The sequence below is a fragment of the Anas acuta genome, chromosome 24, assembly GCF_963932015.1.
Source record: "Anas acuta chromosome 24, bAnaAcu1.1, whole genome shotgun sequence".
NCBI classification, from domain to species: Eukaryota; Metazoa; Chordata; class Aves; order Anseriformes; family Anatidae; genus Anas; species Anas acuta.
In genome coordinates, this window is record NC_089002.1 from 4,865,395 (window position 1) to 4,883,409 (window position 18,015).

Sequence of the window (18,015 nt, forward strand, 5' to 3'; positions counted from 1 at the left end):
TCCCTGCCGTGTCCAAGCACCCCTTGCGCCCCTGGTCCCTCCCTCGTGGCCATGGGGCCTGCCCCCTCCCCGAGCACCCAGCAGCCAAACCAGCAGGGACGCGGGGCTCCTTTCAGCTCATTTCTTTAATAAGGAGACAGATATCATTACAAAATAACCATTTAACGATCAGAGACGGAAACGACAGAGTCCACACGAGAGGAAGGGGCTTTAAAAGCAGCTTCCTGCCGGAGCCGAGCACTGCAGAGGCCAGGACGGGCGCAGGGGCCGGGGGCCGGGGGTCTTCCTTTGCTGCAGGAAGCCACGAGACCCTGAGACTCCCAAAGGTGCTGCTTTTTCCTCCCGGCGCTGGGGGAAAAAGGGCGAAGAGCCGAGCTTGGTGCATGGACTCGCTCCCTTTCCCCTGGGAGGCTGAAGCTGGTGTCCCCAGGCGCAGCTGGGCTCGCACCACAGGGGAGGCGAGGAGAGGACGGGGCAGCTTCCCCCAGCAGCAAGCGCACCGGTGCCTTGCGGCCGGCAGCCCCCAGCACGCAGCAGATCTCCCCAGCTGCTCACGAGAGCCCTTCCACCACCAGATCTCACTTGTCCCAACCTTTCTGCTGCAGAAATGCCACCGTGGGAAGTCCCCAGTGCCGCTGCCCCGGTGCGACGGCCGCGGCCACCAAGCCGGCGGCTGGCACGGCTCGTCCTGGCACCCCGGCTCCGCCGCTGAGCCCCACAAAACGAGGGGGCCGTGGACACACGGGGATAAAAGGGGGGGCACGGCTCACCGGGAGACCCATCCTCATGGGGCCCCGGCACGCCGTGGTCTAATATGGCTTCTAAAGTTGCTCTGACGGTGAGATGCACCAACGCGACACAGGACGCCGAAGCCACGATGTTGCCGCTACCCGGCCATGGTATAAACGCGACGAGACACAGGAACAAGACACACATGGAAGTCACGGCTGCGTCGGTGACGGCTCACCCTCCGCTGGCTGGACTGGCTTGGCATGCTTTGCTTCTTGGCGTATTTTCTTCTTTTGCATGATTTAAGTCATTATTTTTAAAGAGGGGGGGGGGGGAGATAACCGGGGTGGTGGAGAGCTCTCAGGCAATGAATTTGGTTCGTCGCCGACTCCACCTTGGCACGGAGGTGCCACCTCGGGCACGGAGGCGCCGTGGGCGCGGGGCAGAGCGTGCAGCTCGGCTGGGAGCATGCTGCTGGTTACAGGGGCTGCAGCGCATGCACTGCTCATGGTATATACAGCTATGTCTCCATACAGTTAACTACACACAGCTACGGGGGGAGGGAGGGGGGGTCAGAGGCAGCGCAGATGGCTTTAAATATGTTGCTTGGTTTCCCCTTTTTTATTAAAAATCAAAAGAAATCAGGTATTAAAGTCACGGTTCCCCCCCCACCCTCCCGAGGCTTAAAGAGTCCGAATGGAAACCTGCGGGCAGCAGGCGAGGTGCGGCGGGACTGGGGGGGCTGGGTGCATGTAGGGGGGTGCAGGGGTGGGCGTGGGGGTGTGTACATGTGAGTACATGTGTGTAGGTGTGTGTACATGTGTGTAAATGTGTGTCTGTGTGTGCACAGGCATGTGCGCTCCTCCGCCCGCTTCCCAAGGAAGACTCTGGGGCCATGCCCCCCCACGGCAGGGTTTGGGTGCTCTTGCCAATTCCTCGATTCTTTCATCTTTACAAACACAAGGCAACCCCCCCGTGGTGCCCAGCCAGACTCCGAGGTTTGGGAGATCCCTGATGCTGTCCCCAGGCTCCACACCACCTGCCCAGCGCTCCTGTTCATTAAACCCCCCTGCGTCTCCTTCTCCCTCCAGCTGCACGACCCACACGGCACCTTGCTGACCTGAACCCCTGCCAAGGACGGAGACATCCCTCCCTGGGAACCTGCACATCCCTCCTGGGTTAGGGGCTGGTCCCCGTGCCCCACCTGAACCCCCTGAGCTGTGGCCGTCCCCTGTCACCGTTTCTCATCTTCTCCCTGCCGTCACCCGGGGTGGGAAGCCCCTTGGGAAGCAGGGGCCACCGAGGCATCCGATGGCACCGGGGTGAGCTCAGCTTTGGCACTTTGTCCCCAGGCTCAGGGTGCTGTGCACCAAGGTCCCAGGCAGGGCGTAGACCACCCCCAAGCAGCATCCCCAATGCCAGGGGCATCCCCACTGTGCTTTTTTTCTCTTCCTCACAGAATGGAGTGGAGTTGGCCTTCCGGCTCACACTGCCCGAGGGGAGAGGGATTTGGGGGCGGGGGGTACAGCAGCCCATGGGGCCTGGGGGTCTGCAGCCCCTCCTTGGCCATGGGCTGGCTCTCACCCTCCCCACTGATGGTGGGACGCAGCAGCGGGGCTGGAGCTCCCCATAACCCCCCCGAGGGCCGTGCTGGGTGCCCACGGCAGGGCTCAGCCCCAGGGACACACGGGGGACTCAAGGATGGCACCAAGCACTGCCCCGGGGCTGCCTGCCCGCCCAGCTCTGGGGACCTCTCGGTGTCACCCAGCCTCGTGGAAGCACCCAGAGCTCCAGGCTTCGACCCAGTGTCTCCAGGAGGCACACGGCCGTGCCAAGCATGACGGGAGGTGCGTGCAAACCGCCCCTGAGCTCCCTAACCCAGCCTCTGGTAACATGACAGGGGCTGTCCACACCGTGGCCAGAGCGTGCCCACAGCGCTGCCTCCCCAACAAAAAGCCGTCTGCAGCTACCTGCGCCCATCCCGCGGGGTCTGGCCACCGCACCGAGGGCTCAGCACCCACCACGATGCCTTCCACAGTACAAGACCCCCCCCAAACCTCTCACCAGAAGAAGCCAAACCTGGAGCCGGCCGCAGGCAGCCCAAAACCACGTCTCTCACCCTTCCCAACTGGGAGGGTTGGGGGGAAGCAGAGCGGGTGCGGGGATGCCCCCGGGCCTCCTGCAGAAGGTCTTCTCCATCGTCTTGGTGCCCATGCAGGTGTCCACGTCCCAGGCAAGCACAATGAGCCCGGTCACCTTGCGTTTTCAGGCCCTGGTGTCACCTCCATGCACAGATTCTCGCCGGCTCCCACGTGGGCCCACGGGAAGGACGGAGGCAGCGATGCTCCCAGGCCCGGGGAGCCCCAGGCCTGGCGGTGGCTTCAGGCCGGGAAGGGATGGAAGTTGAATGTGATGGGGCATGAGGCCGAGGGGAGCGATGCTGGAGAATGAAAAGAACCATCCGTCTTCAACCTCTTCCCCTGGAAGCTATTGGGACAGTCTGGAAACCCTTCCACAGCCGTCAAAGGGTATTTCAGCTTAAAACAGAACCAAAAAATAAATAAAATAAAACAAACCAAAGGGTGCGTAACTGAGGTATCAGTAGCTCTGGGTTGCTTCGACTGTCCACAGGCCCACGCCACGCCGGCCAGCAGATCTTCCTATTTGTTTTTCCCAAGAGCTGCATCTACTTCTTCCTCTGGCTTCAGCGAGTGCCACTGGGCGATGGGCCGCCGGGGGTTGGCCAGCATGTCGGACCAGTGCCGCAGCTCCGTGCCGGTGGAGTTGCAGCCCGTGAAGATCTTGCCGATGGCTTCATTCTTCCCCAGCTTGTCATAGTCCAGCACCGTGATCACCACCTGCACTTTCTGGAGGAGGAAGCCTTCTTTAGAGGGGCTGAACAGGGCAGGGTCCCCTCCGTGCCCATTCCTTCCTCCGTTTCCTTCCCGAGGGTTGTGGGGCTGTGGTGGGGCCCAGCTCGTCCCCACGTGGCCACCTGAGCATGTCAAGGCACCAAGGGCTGCTGCAGGCTGTGGAGCTCGATGGGGCTGCACAAAGCAGCCCCCCATGGTCCAGGACACCCCTGGGACCGCTGAGGGCTCCCTGCCCTACCTGGAGTGAGCACTACAGGGCCGGGAGCAGAGGAAAGCCCAGTTCCTGCCGTGAGATGGGTTTGGGGTCGCATCTCCCATGGGTGATGCCCAACATGGGCACCAGGAGCTCATCAGGAGCCGCTGGGACATGGCCTGGGACAGCGTGAGACCTCTGCTGGCACCCCCACCCTGCCCACATGCCCCCGAGGATGTCAGCATACAAACCTGTATCTGCTCAAAGGGGATCTCAAAGCTGAAGGACTCGTTGAAGTAGGGGTTTAAGGTCTTCTTCTTGACTGTGGTCTTCTTCTTCTTCAACCTCTTCCCGTTCTGCAGCAGGTGAATCTTCACGTAGGGATCTGGGGGAGAAGGGGGAGCAGGAGGTCGCAGTGCCCAGGGACACCATCGGCCTGGCACGAGGGGCAAGGAGCCCAACACAGGTCAAGGTGCTCCCAGGCTCATGGATGGAGGCCAAAGCCAAAACACTCCAAAACCATTGGATTTTCAAGGATTTTCCTGATTTTCAGGAGCCACTGGGAAGGGACAGAGCTCTTCTGCCTCCTGCAGGTCTCCTTGCAGGAGGGCTGGGGATGGTGCGGGGAGCTGCAGGTGCTGGCTCACCCCCTTTCTGCAGGAGCAGGGCCAGGAGCGGGTGGCAGAGGGGTGATTTCACCGCTCAGGACACCCCAAAGAGCCGAGCCCAGGAGGTCAGGGCCGGGGGGGTCTCATCTCCCCTCACCCCCAGCCAGGTCTTGGGCACAGGAGGTGCCGGGTGCTGGAGGAGCTGCCCCAGCCCTGCCCAGCCGATCTCACCTGAGAGGCCCCCCACGTCCATCTTCTTCAGGTTCTTGGCCTCCAGGATGCAGACAGTGAGCTTCCCGGCCGTCGGCACGTACCGCAGGGAGATGCAGATATCGCCCAGCTTCTCTGGCTGCCAAATGGGGCAGGGGGCAGAGAATCAGAGCCTCCCCAGGGCGCTGTATCGCAGTGCCAGGACGTGGTCCCAGCTTCGTTCCCCCCAAACCCCGCTCAGGCACAACCTGGCACCCCACACACGAGGGTTTGATCACTGGGGTGGGGGACAGGCCAGTCCCAGCACAGCACCCAGATACTTACAAACCTCATTTTTGTTACAGAAAGGCTGCTGCAGGGGAAAAAGGGGGTTGGATCCTGCCCGGCACTCACACACGGCACCGAGGTGGGGCCATGCAGCCATGCCCGGGAAGCAGAGCTCACCCCATTGCCGGGGCCACCCCACACCTCGACCTTGTAGGGCCCCCTCTCACCTCCTCCTTCTCGCCGCTCTGCAGGTCCCGCCACTCCTCGATGGGCTGCCCCAGGTCCACCGTGTTCATGGGCACCTTCACCTCGCCGATGATGTCGTGCTTGGAGAAGCGATCGAAGTCGTAGATGGCCATCACCAGCGTCTTCCCACCCAGTTCTTGGTAGGGGACCTGCGGGGAAAGGGCCACCGGGTGGCAAAGGGCTCCAGCAGGGCCAAACCACGAGGCCAGGACACAGCCGGGGGAAGGACGGGAGTGGGAGACGAGGTCCCGTGGTGGGGTGGGCTGGGGCTCACCTTGAAGGTGAAGGTCTCGTTGAAGGCGGGGTTGAGCGTCTTCTTCTGCACCTTGGTCTCGTACTTCTTCTTCTTGTCGGGGAGCAGGAACACCTTGACGTAGGGGTCCGAGGTGCCGCCCATGTCCAGGGCGGGCAGTTCAGCGGCTTGGAGGATCCCCACGGTCAGCTGGAGGGGAGAGAGACGGCTTCAGCTGCGGACGGCACCATGGGCTCCTCTCCAGCACCCAGCTCCCCGGCTCCCTCCCACACCACCCAGCTCCCCCAGGGGGATTCCTCCTCTCCAAAAGCCCTCCCTGGGCAAATCCCCACCCCTGTGGTTCCTCAGCCCCTTCCTCGCCTGGTTCGCCTGGAAATCGTAGTCCAGCGAGAACTGCAGCTTGCCCAGGTTCTCCGGCTCCTTCTCCTCCTCTTCGCCTTCCCCCTCCGTCAGTCCCGTCTCCGCATCGTCGTCGTCCTGGGGGTCCTGCGGCAGCAGCCGAGGTGCCCGGCTCAGCTGGGGGGTCCTGGCCCCACGTCCCCATCCCCACACGGGCACCTCCAGCACCCTGACCCCTGGGCATCACAAGGGGATGGGGACAGAAGGCATGGGCAGGGCAGCCCAGGGGGCACCAGCTCTGCTCGGGGTTGGTCTTAGTGGGATGGAGGCATGAGGGGCTGGGGGCTGCCCGGGGCGCTGGGACTTGGGGCCGGCTCCAGCCAAAGGAGGTTGCGTGAAAACCACCCCACAGTTGGGTGTGGGGATCCTCTGCCTCCAGCCCATGCTTGGGAGCACTACAGAGGGTTAGCAGGGCTGTTTCTAGGGATGATGGTGTTAATATGAGAGAGGACCCAGTTCTCCTACGTCTAAGGCAAAGCCAGCCTTCTCCCCTGCCTCTCCACGCCACAGCCCCCCAGCACCTCTCTGCTGTCCCTGCGGGTCCCCAGTCCCACCCTGGACGCAGCTGATGGAGAAGGCAGGCTCAGGGTGGCACCTACCGTGGAGGATGTCCCCAAACACAGAGGGAGCACGGGGTCAGGGCGGCACAGAGGGAGGACGGCAACAGCACCAGGAGGGAAGAGATCAACGTTATGGACAGCACCGCGGTGGGACCCAGGCTGAGGCAGGGAGCTGGGGTCTTGTATGGCCCCATTGAACCCCTGGGGACCCCAACCCTCCCCCAGCATTTGGGAATTTCACCCCGTGGACCCCCAGATGCATCGCTGCTCATCCCCCCAGCCCTGTGGGCATGCCTGCAGTGCCCGCGTGTCTCTCGGCAGTAGGAACAGATGCCCAAAATCTGCCGTTCCCAGATGGCCCCGGGCTGAGGCATGGAGCCGGCTGGGATGGCCCCGGACCCGCTGGTGCCAAAAAGCCCCCTTCCCTTCTGCCATCCCCAGATGGTCCCGGCTGTGCCCTGGTATCATCACCAGCCTTCCCAGCTTTTTGGGGACCCCAAACCAGTGGGGTTCTTGGGCTCCCCCCCCTGCTACGGACACAATTTGGGAGGTGACTGAGCCCTCCCAAAGGCCGTCACCTGGTTGCCCGACTTCATGTCCTTCATGTTCATGGCATTCTTCATGCCTTTGCCCTTCTCCTTCTTGTTCTTCTTCTTCTTGCAGCAGCACTTCTTGCAGATGCAGAAGCAGCAGGTGAGGATGAGGAGGCCGGCCACCACGGCGATGGCGATGAGGGCCCAGGGCGGCACTGCGGGAACGTGCGGGGCCTGCGGTCAGCCCGTGCTGGGCCAAGGGGAAGGGGGGTCCCGGGGGGAGGAGGCAGCTACTCACGGGGGATCTTGTTGAGCTCGTTCATGAACTTCTCCCTCAGCTTGGCGAACATGTCCTCCTTGCTCTCGCCCGGCCCCGCCGCCTCAGTGGAGTTCTCCATGGTGGCCATGGGCACGGTGGAGGCCGCGGCCTCCGGGGCCATCATGGACGCCTGCTTGAACGTCATGGTGGGACGGGGAACCTGCAACACAGCGTGGCCGAGGTGGGCCCTGCTGCCCTCGGCTGCCTCCCCAAGCAGCACTGGGGACATCCACAGCTGCAGCAGGGCCGTGATGGTGAGCTTCACCCTCTGTGTGAGGGCTGTGGAGCCCAGAGGTTATGTTTAATGGGAAGGTCTGGGCCCCAGGGCCCCGTCACAAGCCATGGAAGCCCACTGAGTCTCCTGGCCCTTGACACCTCTGAAGCCTCCATGAACATCCCCCAGGCAGAGCCCAAAAACCGCTGAAACAGCCCAAATTCATCACCTCCCTCCCTGCTGCAGCCAGCGCCAAGGTCACTGCCAATCGCTGCTTCACCACCTGAACGCATTATAGAAAAACCACAGAGACCGAAGGCAGGGCTGAGGTTTCCAGGCTGCTGATGCCTCCTGGGGGAATTAAACCCAAAACTTGCATGGGGGGGGTGGTCACCAGCCCTGGGAGCCGAGAGGGGCTGGCACCAGCCCTGCCTGCAGTGAGCCCTGCCTGCAATGAGCCCTGCCTGCAGCCCCAAGCCCTGCCTGCAGCCTCCCAGTGCTGGGCTGAGCTCGTGGCTGCACCAGGAGCTGCCCGGGACCACCAGCTCCCTCTCAGCCTTCATCCCTTCCAGCAGCATCATTTCGGTGCGGATGCAGTTCTCCCTCCCGAGGGGGTCCCGAGCCCAGCCAGGTGCCCCCCCCCCCGGCAGCAGCACCGGCTGCTGGCTCCCTGCAGGATGACTTTTCTCCCCCAAACTGCTGATGAGCGCGTTTCTGCCCATCTGTTACGGATATCGCCGAAACTGTGTCAGCAAGGTAACGAAACGGGGCCGCGCAGCCCTTCCCTGGTGGCAGCCGTCAGCCACCTCCAGCCTGTCCGTCCGTCTGTCCGTCCTGCAGAGCTGCCCAGCCCCCGGGCGATGCCGCAGCCCTGGGGCACTGCAGCAAAATGCCAGAGAGATGAGCAGGAGGAGGAGGAGGAGGAGGAGGAGGCTCCGTGCAGGGATGCTCCCAGCAGCTGCTCCCGGCCCCTCGCCCATGGGCAGAGCCTGGGTCTGCTCCAGGAATTCCCAAATTGAGGGGTGCTACCCCAATACCCAGACCCTGCAGACAAGTGATTACGGGACTCATCAGTTCTTTTCTTTCCCCGGCTTTCTAAAGAGCTCCTCGTCCTCCTGATGCCCCAAAATCTCGTTAAAGGCAGACAGCAAAATAAGCGAACCCTGGGTTATTAATCTGCAACCTGTCCAGGACACAGAGGGGACAGCGGGCTCTAAAATGGCATTTTGTGCATTTTCACATCCTCCCCTGCTGCTGGTGCAGGATTCAGGCACACGTTGGCGCAGCACAGGCTGCGAGCACGGCGCTGTCCCGGTGAGGACAGAGACGTGTCCTTGTCACACGGGGCACGAAGGCAGTGGGACGAGATCGCCCAAGCCACCAACACCTTGGCACCTTTTAGGAGGTTCTTTCAAACCTCCAAACCCCACGAGGGTTTTCGCTGGGGTTTGCCGAGGGAAGCGGAGCTGCTGGCAGAGACGCAGCCGGGTGAGCGAGGAGCGAGCATTTGGCAATTTGGCCAAGTTCCAGCCTCATGCAGGAGAGGAGGAGTTTGTGCACCACTCACCCAGCGGCCTGCCCTGCATTTTGGTGCAAAATGCTGTGTGGGTGTCACTGGGGGTCTGCAGCCACCCCGAGCCCCTGAAAACAGGAGCCCCAGGAAACAGGAGCTGCCCGGTGCCTGCACGAGGCACGGCTTCAGCCTCTATGTGTGTGTGCACATTGTGGCGTGCAAATGCTCGTGCAATGTGCACATGTACGGGTACTTGGGTACAGGGTGTGCGTGCACACGTGTATGCGAGTGTTAGTGCGTGGGGTGTGCAAGCGCTTGTGCAGTGCCCAAATAAATGTAGGAGTGTGCACGGGGGGTGCAAACGCTTGTGCAATGTGCATGTGTGAGTGTGTGTGTGTGCAGGATGTTTGTGCACAGGCAGGACAGGTGTGTGCACAAGTGCTCATGCACACGCATGTCCTCGTGTCCGTGTCCGTGTCGGGGTGCAGGTGTCTGTGCACGGCTCTGCAGCTGCTTTTGTGCGTGGGTGTGCGGCTGCTCGCAGCTGTGTGTGTGCAGGCAGCCTGGGGATGAGCTTGCACACGCGTGTGTGTGTGTGTGTGTGTGTGTGTGTGTGTGTGTGTGCTGCTGGCTGCATTTGCTGCGCGCTGCCGGAGACGTCACTGCGGGAGCTGTCGATGGCGCGGCGAGGGAAACCCTCCCGGCAGCACCGGAGCCCCGGGCTCGTGACGCTGCAAAGCCAAAATGAGCGAGCGCAGCAAGCAGCTCCCCGCAGCTGGCTTTTTTCTTTCTTTTTTTCTTTTTTTTTTTTTTCCTTTTCTGTCCAGTTTTCCCCTCTGGTACCGGCACAGGGCAGCCAGCAGGATTTTTATTTAAGCTCTTCCAACCCTTCTCACGCCTCTAATTTGGATTTATTGAAGGAAAAAGCAGGTGAAAATGCTGGGCTGGGGAAACGCCGCTTTGGGGATTATTTTGGCTTCCTGGGACTCACTGCAGAGAGGCTGGTTTCAAGCAGGGTCGCTAATTAGCATTGCTAATTGCTCCCCAGGGTGTGCGTTGAGCTGTCCCTGTCCCAGCCCCTGGTGCCCCTGCTCGGCTCCCACCAGTGCTGGTGGAGCTAAAAAGGGGGGAAACTGAGGCACGGGGGGGGCTGGGGGAGGTTCGTGGTGCCGCCCCCCCAGGACACCTCGGTCCCCTCGAGCCCCACTGAGGGGGGCCCTGTGGCCCCAGGGGATAACAGTTCTCAGCATTTTCAGTGGTTAAAAATAATCGGCACTACCTTTTTACACTAGCAAAAACCCAAGCTCTGCAAAGCAGAAAATTTGATATTCCACCCCAAAATTTCTGCAGAAACACCCACAAAGAAATCTAAGGCCAGCGTGAATGCACCTCCCCGGTTTGAAGGCTTCACCTCCCCGGTTTTAAGGTTTCACCCCTCCTCCTCACTTCCCCTTGGTTTGGGTTCGAGGCGGGAGCCAGAGCCACCCCCGGGTGTCCCCAGGTCCCCCCTTGCCACCTCCCCGCGGTGTCCCCGGGCGCGTCCCCTCGCCACCGCCCTGCAGTGCAGGTGCCAGCGGGGGGAAGGCACTGCAATGCAGCGCTGCAAGGCTTGGGTTTGTCGTTTTTTCTTTCTTTTGGAAGTCTTTTTTTTTTTTTAATATATATCTATCATTTTCCTCCCTTTAGAATAATGAGGTGGCATCTGGTGTGTGTGTGGGGGTGGAAGTGGCTCCCTTGTCCTTTCCCCTGCCCCGTCCCCTGCCCTGTCCCTGGGCAGGCAGGGGACAACCAGGCCCTCGTGCATCCCACAAACACCCAGTGCCACTCGTCCTTGTACCCAAACATGGGTTTGTGTGGGTTTGTGTGGGGTTGGTCACAATCCTGCCCGTGCAGGGGTGCGCAGATGAGCAGGGAGGGCTGCGCCCCTGGGAAATCCCCCCCAGCTGGATGAAGTGGTGGAGACAGCCACCGTGGCCACGTGGTTTGTACTCGTGTATTTTTTATAAAAGCATTTAAGCCCCGGGATTGTCCCCCTGCATGCTCAGGACCCCTCCCAACACCAAACGCTGCACCCCGGGCTGCCCACACCAGCTGCGATGTGGCACAGGGACAGGCCCCGGGGAGCCATTTGGGGACACATGGAGGGACCCGGCCTGACCTCGGCACATCCCCGGCCACCAAGGCAGCCACACAAGCTCAGCGCTCCCCACAGCACAGCGGGGAGGGGGATTTTGGGGACCCTCCTGCCTTGGGGCAGCCCCACACAGGCGGACGGGTGCAGCCGCTGCTGGGCAGGAGCAGTGCAGGGGGAGCGGGGTGAGGGTGGCCAAAACCTCTCCTTCCCAGCCCAGAGGAGACCCCCGCTGCCGGCCTCCTCCTCCCAGCTCCTCCACGGCATGGAGAAAGGCAGAAAGCAGCAGCTAATCAAGATTAATGAATCTGAGGCAGCAATTAGTGCCGGCATGCTTCGGTAGGTGGCTGCGGGAGCGTGGCACCACAATTTGTCGCTGGTTTTGGACACCACGGGCACAGGGGCAGCCGGCCCCCAGCCCTCCCAGCACGGGGAGCAGGAGCCGTGCTGGCACCCAGCAGCTCCAGCTTGTCCTGAGGAGCCCCGAACGTGGTGGGAGCTCGTTAGGTAACGAAGGGCTGCAGCCATCACGTGCCGGGAGCGTCCCTGCAGGGATGGAGCGGGGACAGCAGCCACACTGCCCTGCACCCAGGCTCTCCTCGCACCCACGTCCCTGCCCCACCACGCTCAGCAGCGCTGCTCTCCCCATGGTGCTGGGGACCCGGGCACCCCACAAACCAGGGCAGGGCCCTGGAACAGCCCCAAAACCACAGCCATGGGGCCAGGACCCGCTGCTTCCAGAGGGGATCCTGCCAAAACCTGCTGCCGGAGCGGCTGCTGGAAATGCTGCTGCTCTGCTGTCACCGCGGCTGCATTATTTAAAGCAACCCCCCGAGATGTATGGCAGTTAAATACAGTCCTAAAGGTAGCCTTCATCCATCATTTGGGTACCAGATTAATGGCTCAGGATGTTCCCAGGCCAAAACAAACGGCTCCTGCTGCTGCCGGGCGCTGCTGCAGCTCCCTCGGTCCCGGCATGCGCGGTCGGAGCAGCTGAAGGTCAACGTCTGCAAAGTGCCGGGCGCCAGGAGCTGGGGAGGGGGCGAGCACATCCTGCGCCCCCCCTGCTCAGCTCCTAGACAAGTGGGGAAGGGGCTGGGGGCATTTTGCAGGATGAGCCCCCCCCAGCAGCCTCCCCCCAGCCCGGGGGACTGAGTGAGCTCCTCGCCGTCACTGCTGCTCCCCCAGCCCCGTGCGCACGCTGGGGACGCGTCTGCACACGGGTATTGGGGTGCCGAGCCCGGCAGCTCAGGGGTTGTCCTGTGACTCCAAAATCAGGACAGCAACGAGGAGAAATGGGGGAAGAAGTGATGCAAAAATAAGCAGGGGAATAAAAGCGAGCGGTGTCTGCGGGGTTCAGCTCCACGGTGCTGCCCATGGGTGCTGCTCTCCCCAGGCCCGTTTCCCCTGCAGGAAGCAGGGGCCAGGCCCCAAACATCCCCATCCCCACCCCCTCGCCCAGCACTGGGCTGCAGCAGAAGGAGCCGGCCGGGCTGGAGCGTGGGCTGGTGCCGGGGCTCCCCGGGGAGCAGGCGGCCGCGCTGCAGCAGCCGTTCCAGCGCGCTCGGCGAACGGGCAGCAAACGCCTTCCCCCGCTCCCCCAGAAAACACACCGCTCTCAGCAGTGCTACTGCAGCGCTTCGGAGACCCCACGGAAGGAAGATTCGTCGCTAATTAGCTGGGAAGCAAAGGAGAGAGCATTCCCAGGCACCTGCAGGGGCACTGGGAGCAGCCCTCCAGGCGTGGTGGCACAAACACATCCCCGTGCCACGGAGAGGTTTTGGCACAGGCTGTAGGGCACCATGGTGCCTGCAGCCCCTGCAGACAGCGGGGTCCCTGAGCCCTGGGAACATCGCCATCCACGAGGACCCCGAGCATCCCAGCCGCAGCCACCGAGCCCCAGCGCGACGCCCCCCCCCCCTCCTGCAGCCTGCAATGTTGCAGATCACAAAAAAATCCTTCCAAAACAAGGGGACGGGTGCTGCTGGTGCCCAGTGCTGTGTGCACCGCGCCAGTGCCGTGGTGGCTGCGCTAAATAGGGCAGCAGAAGGTGATGGGGCTGAGCAATCTGAGCCACCCAGCTCCGGGGTGGGGTTGGCACCGCGAAGGCGCCGCGTGGCCGCATCCTGCGCAGCCGGGTCGGCATCGCCCTGCCGGCACAGCTCCCCAACCCGTGGCAGCAGCGGCCCCGAGGAGCTGCGGCGTCTCTTGATCGATAGGAAGAAAAGCAGGAGGCTCCTGGGGAGAGCCAGGAGCTGCTCTGGGAGAGCACGCAGCTGAGCCGCATCGATTTTCGTGGCAAGAAGGAGTGGAGCGCGCCGGCACCTGCCTGCAGCCCCTGCCCCTCGCTGCTCCCGCTCCAAATGAGCCCCAGCGAGGTGACTGCTGGGGTGCAGCTGGTGCGAGGACACAGGGGACGTGTGGAAAATCCCTGTTAGTGCCCAGCCAAGCATGAGGGTGCAAAATGCCAGTGCTGGATGCCCGGAGAGGCGGCTCCCATCCTGGATGGGGCTCCAGCCACCAGTGCTCAGGAGCCGCCTGCTCCCACGGGTGCAGGAGTGACGCTCTGTGCTGCAGGGAGACACCGAGGAAGAGCACGGCCCCGTGTCCCTGTGCCACCTGTCCTGGCACCATTTACAGCCCCGTGGGGTGAGGGCAGAGAGGTGACGATGACAGAATCAGTGGGGACACAGCACTGCAGCCCTGTGCAAGCCCACGGGAATTTAATGGCAGCAGAAAGCACCTCCAAGGCCAGGACACCAGGAACTCCCCCAAATAAACCTCATTGTGCAGGTAGACAAGAGCCACCGGGACAGCCAGGAGGCTCTGGGCAGCCAGCACAGCCCCGTAAAGCACAGCTCCATGTTTCCATGTGGGGGAAGCAGGAGGTTCCTCTTTCCCCCCTGTAACTGGCTGCTTGAGGCCGGTGGGAGCAGCGGCACGAGGATGGGGACACCTGGGGGGTGCCCTGCCCAGCAGCCCTCGGTCACAGCCGGGTCCATAGGGACACCCCGAGTCCTGCAGGGGGACGCCTGCCCCCTCCCCATGACCATGTCTCGACCTCAGCAGACACCCCCGTAGCTGGACCAGGTCCTGCAGCCCCAAACCAGCCCAACACACCACAGCCACCCCTGCGGGCACCCACCTGCCCCCACGGCTCCAGAAAAGCCCCAGAGCAGCCCCCCCGGCACCCAGCAGCAGGACAACCACCCTGACCGCTTCCTCCTGCCTCCTTTTAGCGCTGCACCAGCCCCGAGCCCTTCTCTGCTGCACCCCTACAGCACCACGAAGAGCAGAGGAGCGAGGAACACCTCGAATGATGCCTTTAAGCAAAGCCTCCGAGCTTTCCTTAAGCCGCGCCAGGTGCAGAACACCCCAAAGGCACCAGGAGCCCCCTCCACGCGAGGCTGCAGATGCTGAACCGCCTGCAGTCAGCAGGGACGGGTTTGGTGCAGAGCAGACGGCCAGGAACACGCAGGCTTCGGGGACAGACCGCAGCGATCCGACACAGCCCAGCTCAGCACCCTCCCCCCAGCACAGGGGCTGCAGCAGGGGCACGTCCCAAAGAGCCACCCCGGGGGAATTGGGGTCTCTGCCAGCCCCACCAGGACCCCAGTGGCAGCAGTGTCCAGGGGTTCCCCCTCCAGGCACCGACACGGAGCAGGCGGCTCCCAGAGCTCGGGGGGGATTTGGATCCCGTGCCCTGGGGCTGGCCGGGATGGGGGAGCGCAGGCACGGGGCCAGCGCTGTCCCCAGGCTGTCGGATTATGCCATTGTAGGGCATCTCAGCTTCCAGCCGCATGCTGCCTAATTTATGGTTTAATTAATAAATGAGGAATTATGCTGAGTTTATCCAATACTTCTGGACGCGCGGTGTTATCAAAATCCCATTACAGATGAAGGAAGGCATGAAGAGCAAAATTAGCTTTGGCATCTGAAACATCTCAGTCGATGCGATAACACAATTATTAGGGCTAATAATCAAAGAGCACTTAGGGGAACGCCAGCTCCTGCGGGAGCCGCAGCCCCAGCCCGGGGTGAGCCAGGGACCAGCAGGGTTTTCACCCGGGCGGGCAAATCCATCGGCAGCCAAGGGCAAAAGCACTTGGCCAGACTCCACCGAGCGGCGGCCAGCGGCTCTGGGCACGGGGACGAGGCGCAGCATCACCGCGCACAGCGGGCAGCGCCGCGCTCCACTGCCGGCGTTAGGGACAGCAGGAAAAAAAATTAAAGAGTTGAAAACCAGCAGGCACTCGGCCCCGTCTATTTGCTTTGGGCACTGATCCTGCTCGAGGACATCCCACCTCCCTGCTCGCAGCTTCCCTGCGCAGCCGGGAGAAGGAGAAACTCGAGTAATAATTAGGAGCTGCAGTCATCCAGCTCCTGGGGCTGGGCCCTTGCCAGCAGCACCGCCAGCCCGCGGAGCGCCCGCTCCCACCCTGCTGGGGTGGGCAGGAGCTCGCTGCGCTCCGCTGGCCCTCGGTGACCGTCCCGCAGGGACCGAACTCAGCAGCGGGCTGGCAGCCCTCGGTATTTTTAAGTCCCCCCCCCTTGTGCCGTGGCTCTGTGCGGTGTCGGTGCTGCGGGGCAGAGGGGCGCAGAGCCAGGGCTGCCCCAGGAGATGCAGTGCAGCAGACACCAGCTGGGCACCGAGGGACCCGTCCCTGCCCCGTGGGAGCTGGGGGCTTGGAGATCCCCACGAGGGGACCCCAACGCTTGCCCCAGGGGCCGTGATGGGGCAAGGTCAGCCCCGCTCCTGTGCCTCGCTGCTTGTGAGAAGGGGACAGCACGTGGGGATAGAGGGTTTGGGGGGTTTCATGGGATCGTGCTGTCCCTGAGCAGCACGGGTGATGTCCCGCTGCCACTGCCGGGCTCAATGACCTTGGGTGCATCACCTCCCTCAGCGCCCCACACTCCCCCAGCACCGCAACCCAGTGAGCCGCTTGGCTTCCCTCCAACACCCTGCGGCCACAAGCACCAAGGTGCCACCGAGGCGAGGACCCCGGCCACCCTGAGGGGACCCCAGCAGCCCCAGCAGCCCGCGGCAGCGCGGCCGAGGCGCTGCGCTAGCGAGGAATAATGCAGCAGGCAGGAGACGACGCCTGCCGGTCGCCGTGCAGCATGCACGGGAGGGAAATATCTGCAGCAGCACCTGGGCGCACGAGCAGCCGGAGCCCTCGCGCGAGGGCTGAAGTTTGGCTGCTGCAGAGGGGCAGGGGGGGGGAGCCTGGCAGCGCCCTGCAGCGGGTGGCAGCCTGCAGAGGGTGGCATCCCGGAGCAGGTGGCATCACGGTGAGGGTGACATCCTGGAGAGGGTGACATCCCACAGCAGCACCTGCCCAGCTCACCCGGAGGCCAGGCGGGTGCTGCACCGCGCTGCCCGCAGCGCACGGGGGACCCGCAGAGGTGCCCAAACCCCGGGGCACGGCTGAGGACCACACGGCGACGCGTGACACAGGCTTGTGTGTGTGTCCCCCCCCCCCCGTCCCCGCGCCACAGTCACCTTGCAAAACTGCCTTTCCCCTGCGCAATTGGCAGAGCTCTTTTGGGATCGCGCCCGGCCCTCTGAAAGTAGGCTGCAGGGGGGCACCGGGGGCAGGACGCGGGCGCAAAGGCTGCGTTCGGGTACCCCGCAGCTGCTGCGCCCCGGCACCGCTGCACCCCACCGGTGCAGGGGGGCGCAGGGGATGCCCGGAGGCTGCTGCAGCCCCGGGAAGGGACCCGCTGGAGCTGGCTGGGGGCCAGGACGCGGTGCAGAGCCCCCCCCCCACCCCCAGGAGCGGCCGGTCCAGCACCGCACCGCGGCTGCGGCTCCGGGGTCGGGACCGGGACCGGGACCCCCGAGGACACCCGCGGGGACGCGGGGCTGGAGCATCGCGGGTGGCACCGCTGCGTCCCGGGGCACCGAAACGCGGGGGGATCCCGCACCTCCAGGGGGTGTCCCGCATGCTGGGGGAGGGGGCCGCGTCCCTAATGGGGGTCCCGCATCCCGAGGGGGGGCGTCCCGCGGTCCGGGAGGGGTCCCGCGTACCCGGGAAGGGGTCCCGCATCCCGAGATGGGGGGGTCCCGCATCCCCGGCTGGGGATCCCGCATCCCGGGGGGGGTCCCGCATCCCCGAATGGGGTCCCTTATCCCCGGGGGGGGTCCCTCATCCCCAGGGGGGGCTTCCCGCACCCCGGGTGATGTTCCCGCACCCCGGGGGGGGTTCCCTCCATCCCTCCCCCCCCAGACAGCCCAGCCGGGCGCGCAGCACCCCAAGGGCACCCCGGGGCACCGGGCAGCCCCCAGCCTCCTCCATCCCCCCGGGGTGGTCCCACCGCCCCCCCCGACCATCACCGTGCGCCCAGCCCGGTTCCGACCCCCGACCCCCGCCCCGCCCCGCAGCCGTCCCGCTGCGGCACCGGGGGCACCGGGGAGAGACTCGGGGGGGCGAGCACTTACCGGGGGCGGGGGTCGCGGGGCCGGGGGGTGCGGGGCCGGGGGGTGCGGGCCGGGGCCGGTGGGTGCGGGACGGGCGCTGCGGCAGCCCCGGCCCCTCCGGGCTCGCGTGCGGCGGCTCCGCGTGGCCCCGCCCACTGCCCCTTAGCCCCGCCCCCTCGGGATAAGCCCCGCCCACTGCCCGCATCAGGCCCCGCCCCCTATGGATAAGCCCCGCCCCCTTTCGGCTCGCCCCCGCGCTCCGCAAGGGGGGCGCCGGCAACGGGAGTCCCCTATGGGGGTGTCTATGGGGCGGGGGGTTATATGGGGGGTGCTGGGCCCTATAGGGGTGGTGCAGTGCCTATAGGGGATGTGCTGTTCCTTATAGGGGGTCCTGTGGCTATATGGGGGGGTGCTGTGGTTATATGGGGTGTGCTGTGCCTATAGGGGATGGTGTGCCTATAGGGGAAATGCTGTGCCTATAGGGGTGGTGCTGTACCTATAGGGGGTGGGCAGTGCCTATATGAGTGGGGCTGTGCCTATAGGGGA

General features: G+C 63.9%; 1 protein-coding gene across 3 annotated transcripts; it reads right to left on the minus strand.

Moving 5' to 3' along the window:
- Positions 1-107: 107 nt before the first annotated feature.
- SYT2 (synaptotagmin 2) lies at positions 108-17,606 on the minus strand. 3 transcript variants are annotated; one of them, XM_068660005.1, is made up of 9 exons: positions 17,491-17,606; positions 7,170-7,350; positions 6,917-7,086; positions 5,740-5,856; positions 5,401-5,568; positions 5,108-5,275; positions 4,635-4,752; positions 4,047-4,180; positions 108-3,596 (listed from the first exon to the last, which is right to left on the minus strand). In XM_068660005.1, exons 2-9 carry the CDS (start codon positions 7,333-7,335, stop codon positions 3,390-3,392), a joined length of 1,248 nt encoding a protein of 415 aa, XP_068516106.1. In that variant the 5' UTR covers positions 7,336-7,350; positions 17,491-17,606; the 3' UTR covers positions 108-3,389. The 3 variants fall into 3 exon arrangements, with proteins under 3 accessions (XP_068516106.1, XP_068516105.1, XP_068516107.1); XM_068660004.1 differs by lacking the exon at positions 17,491-17,606 and having other exon boundaries at positions 7,170-7,782; XM_068660006.1 differs by lacking the exons at positions 6,917-7,086; positions 7,170-7,350; positions 17,491-17,606 and adding an exon at positions 6,378-6,848 and having other exon boundaries at positions 5,740-5,865.
- Between the last annotated feature and the right edge of the window lie 409 nt (positions 17,607-18,015).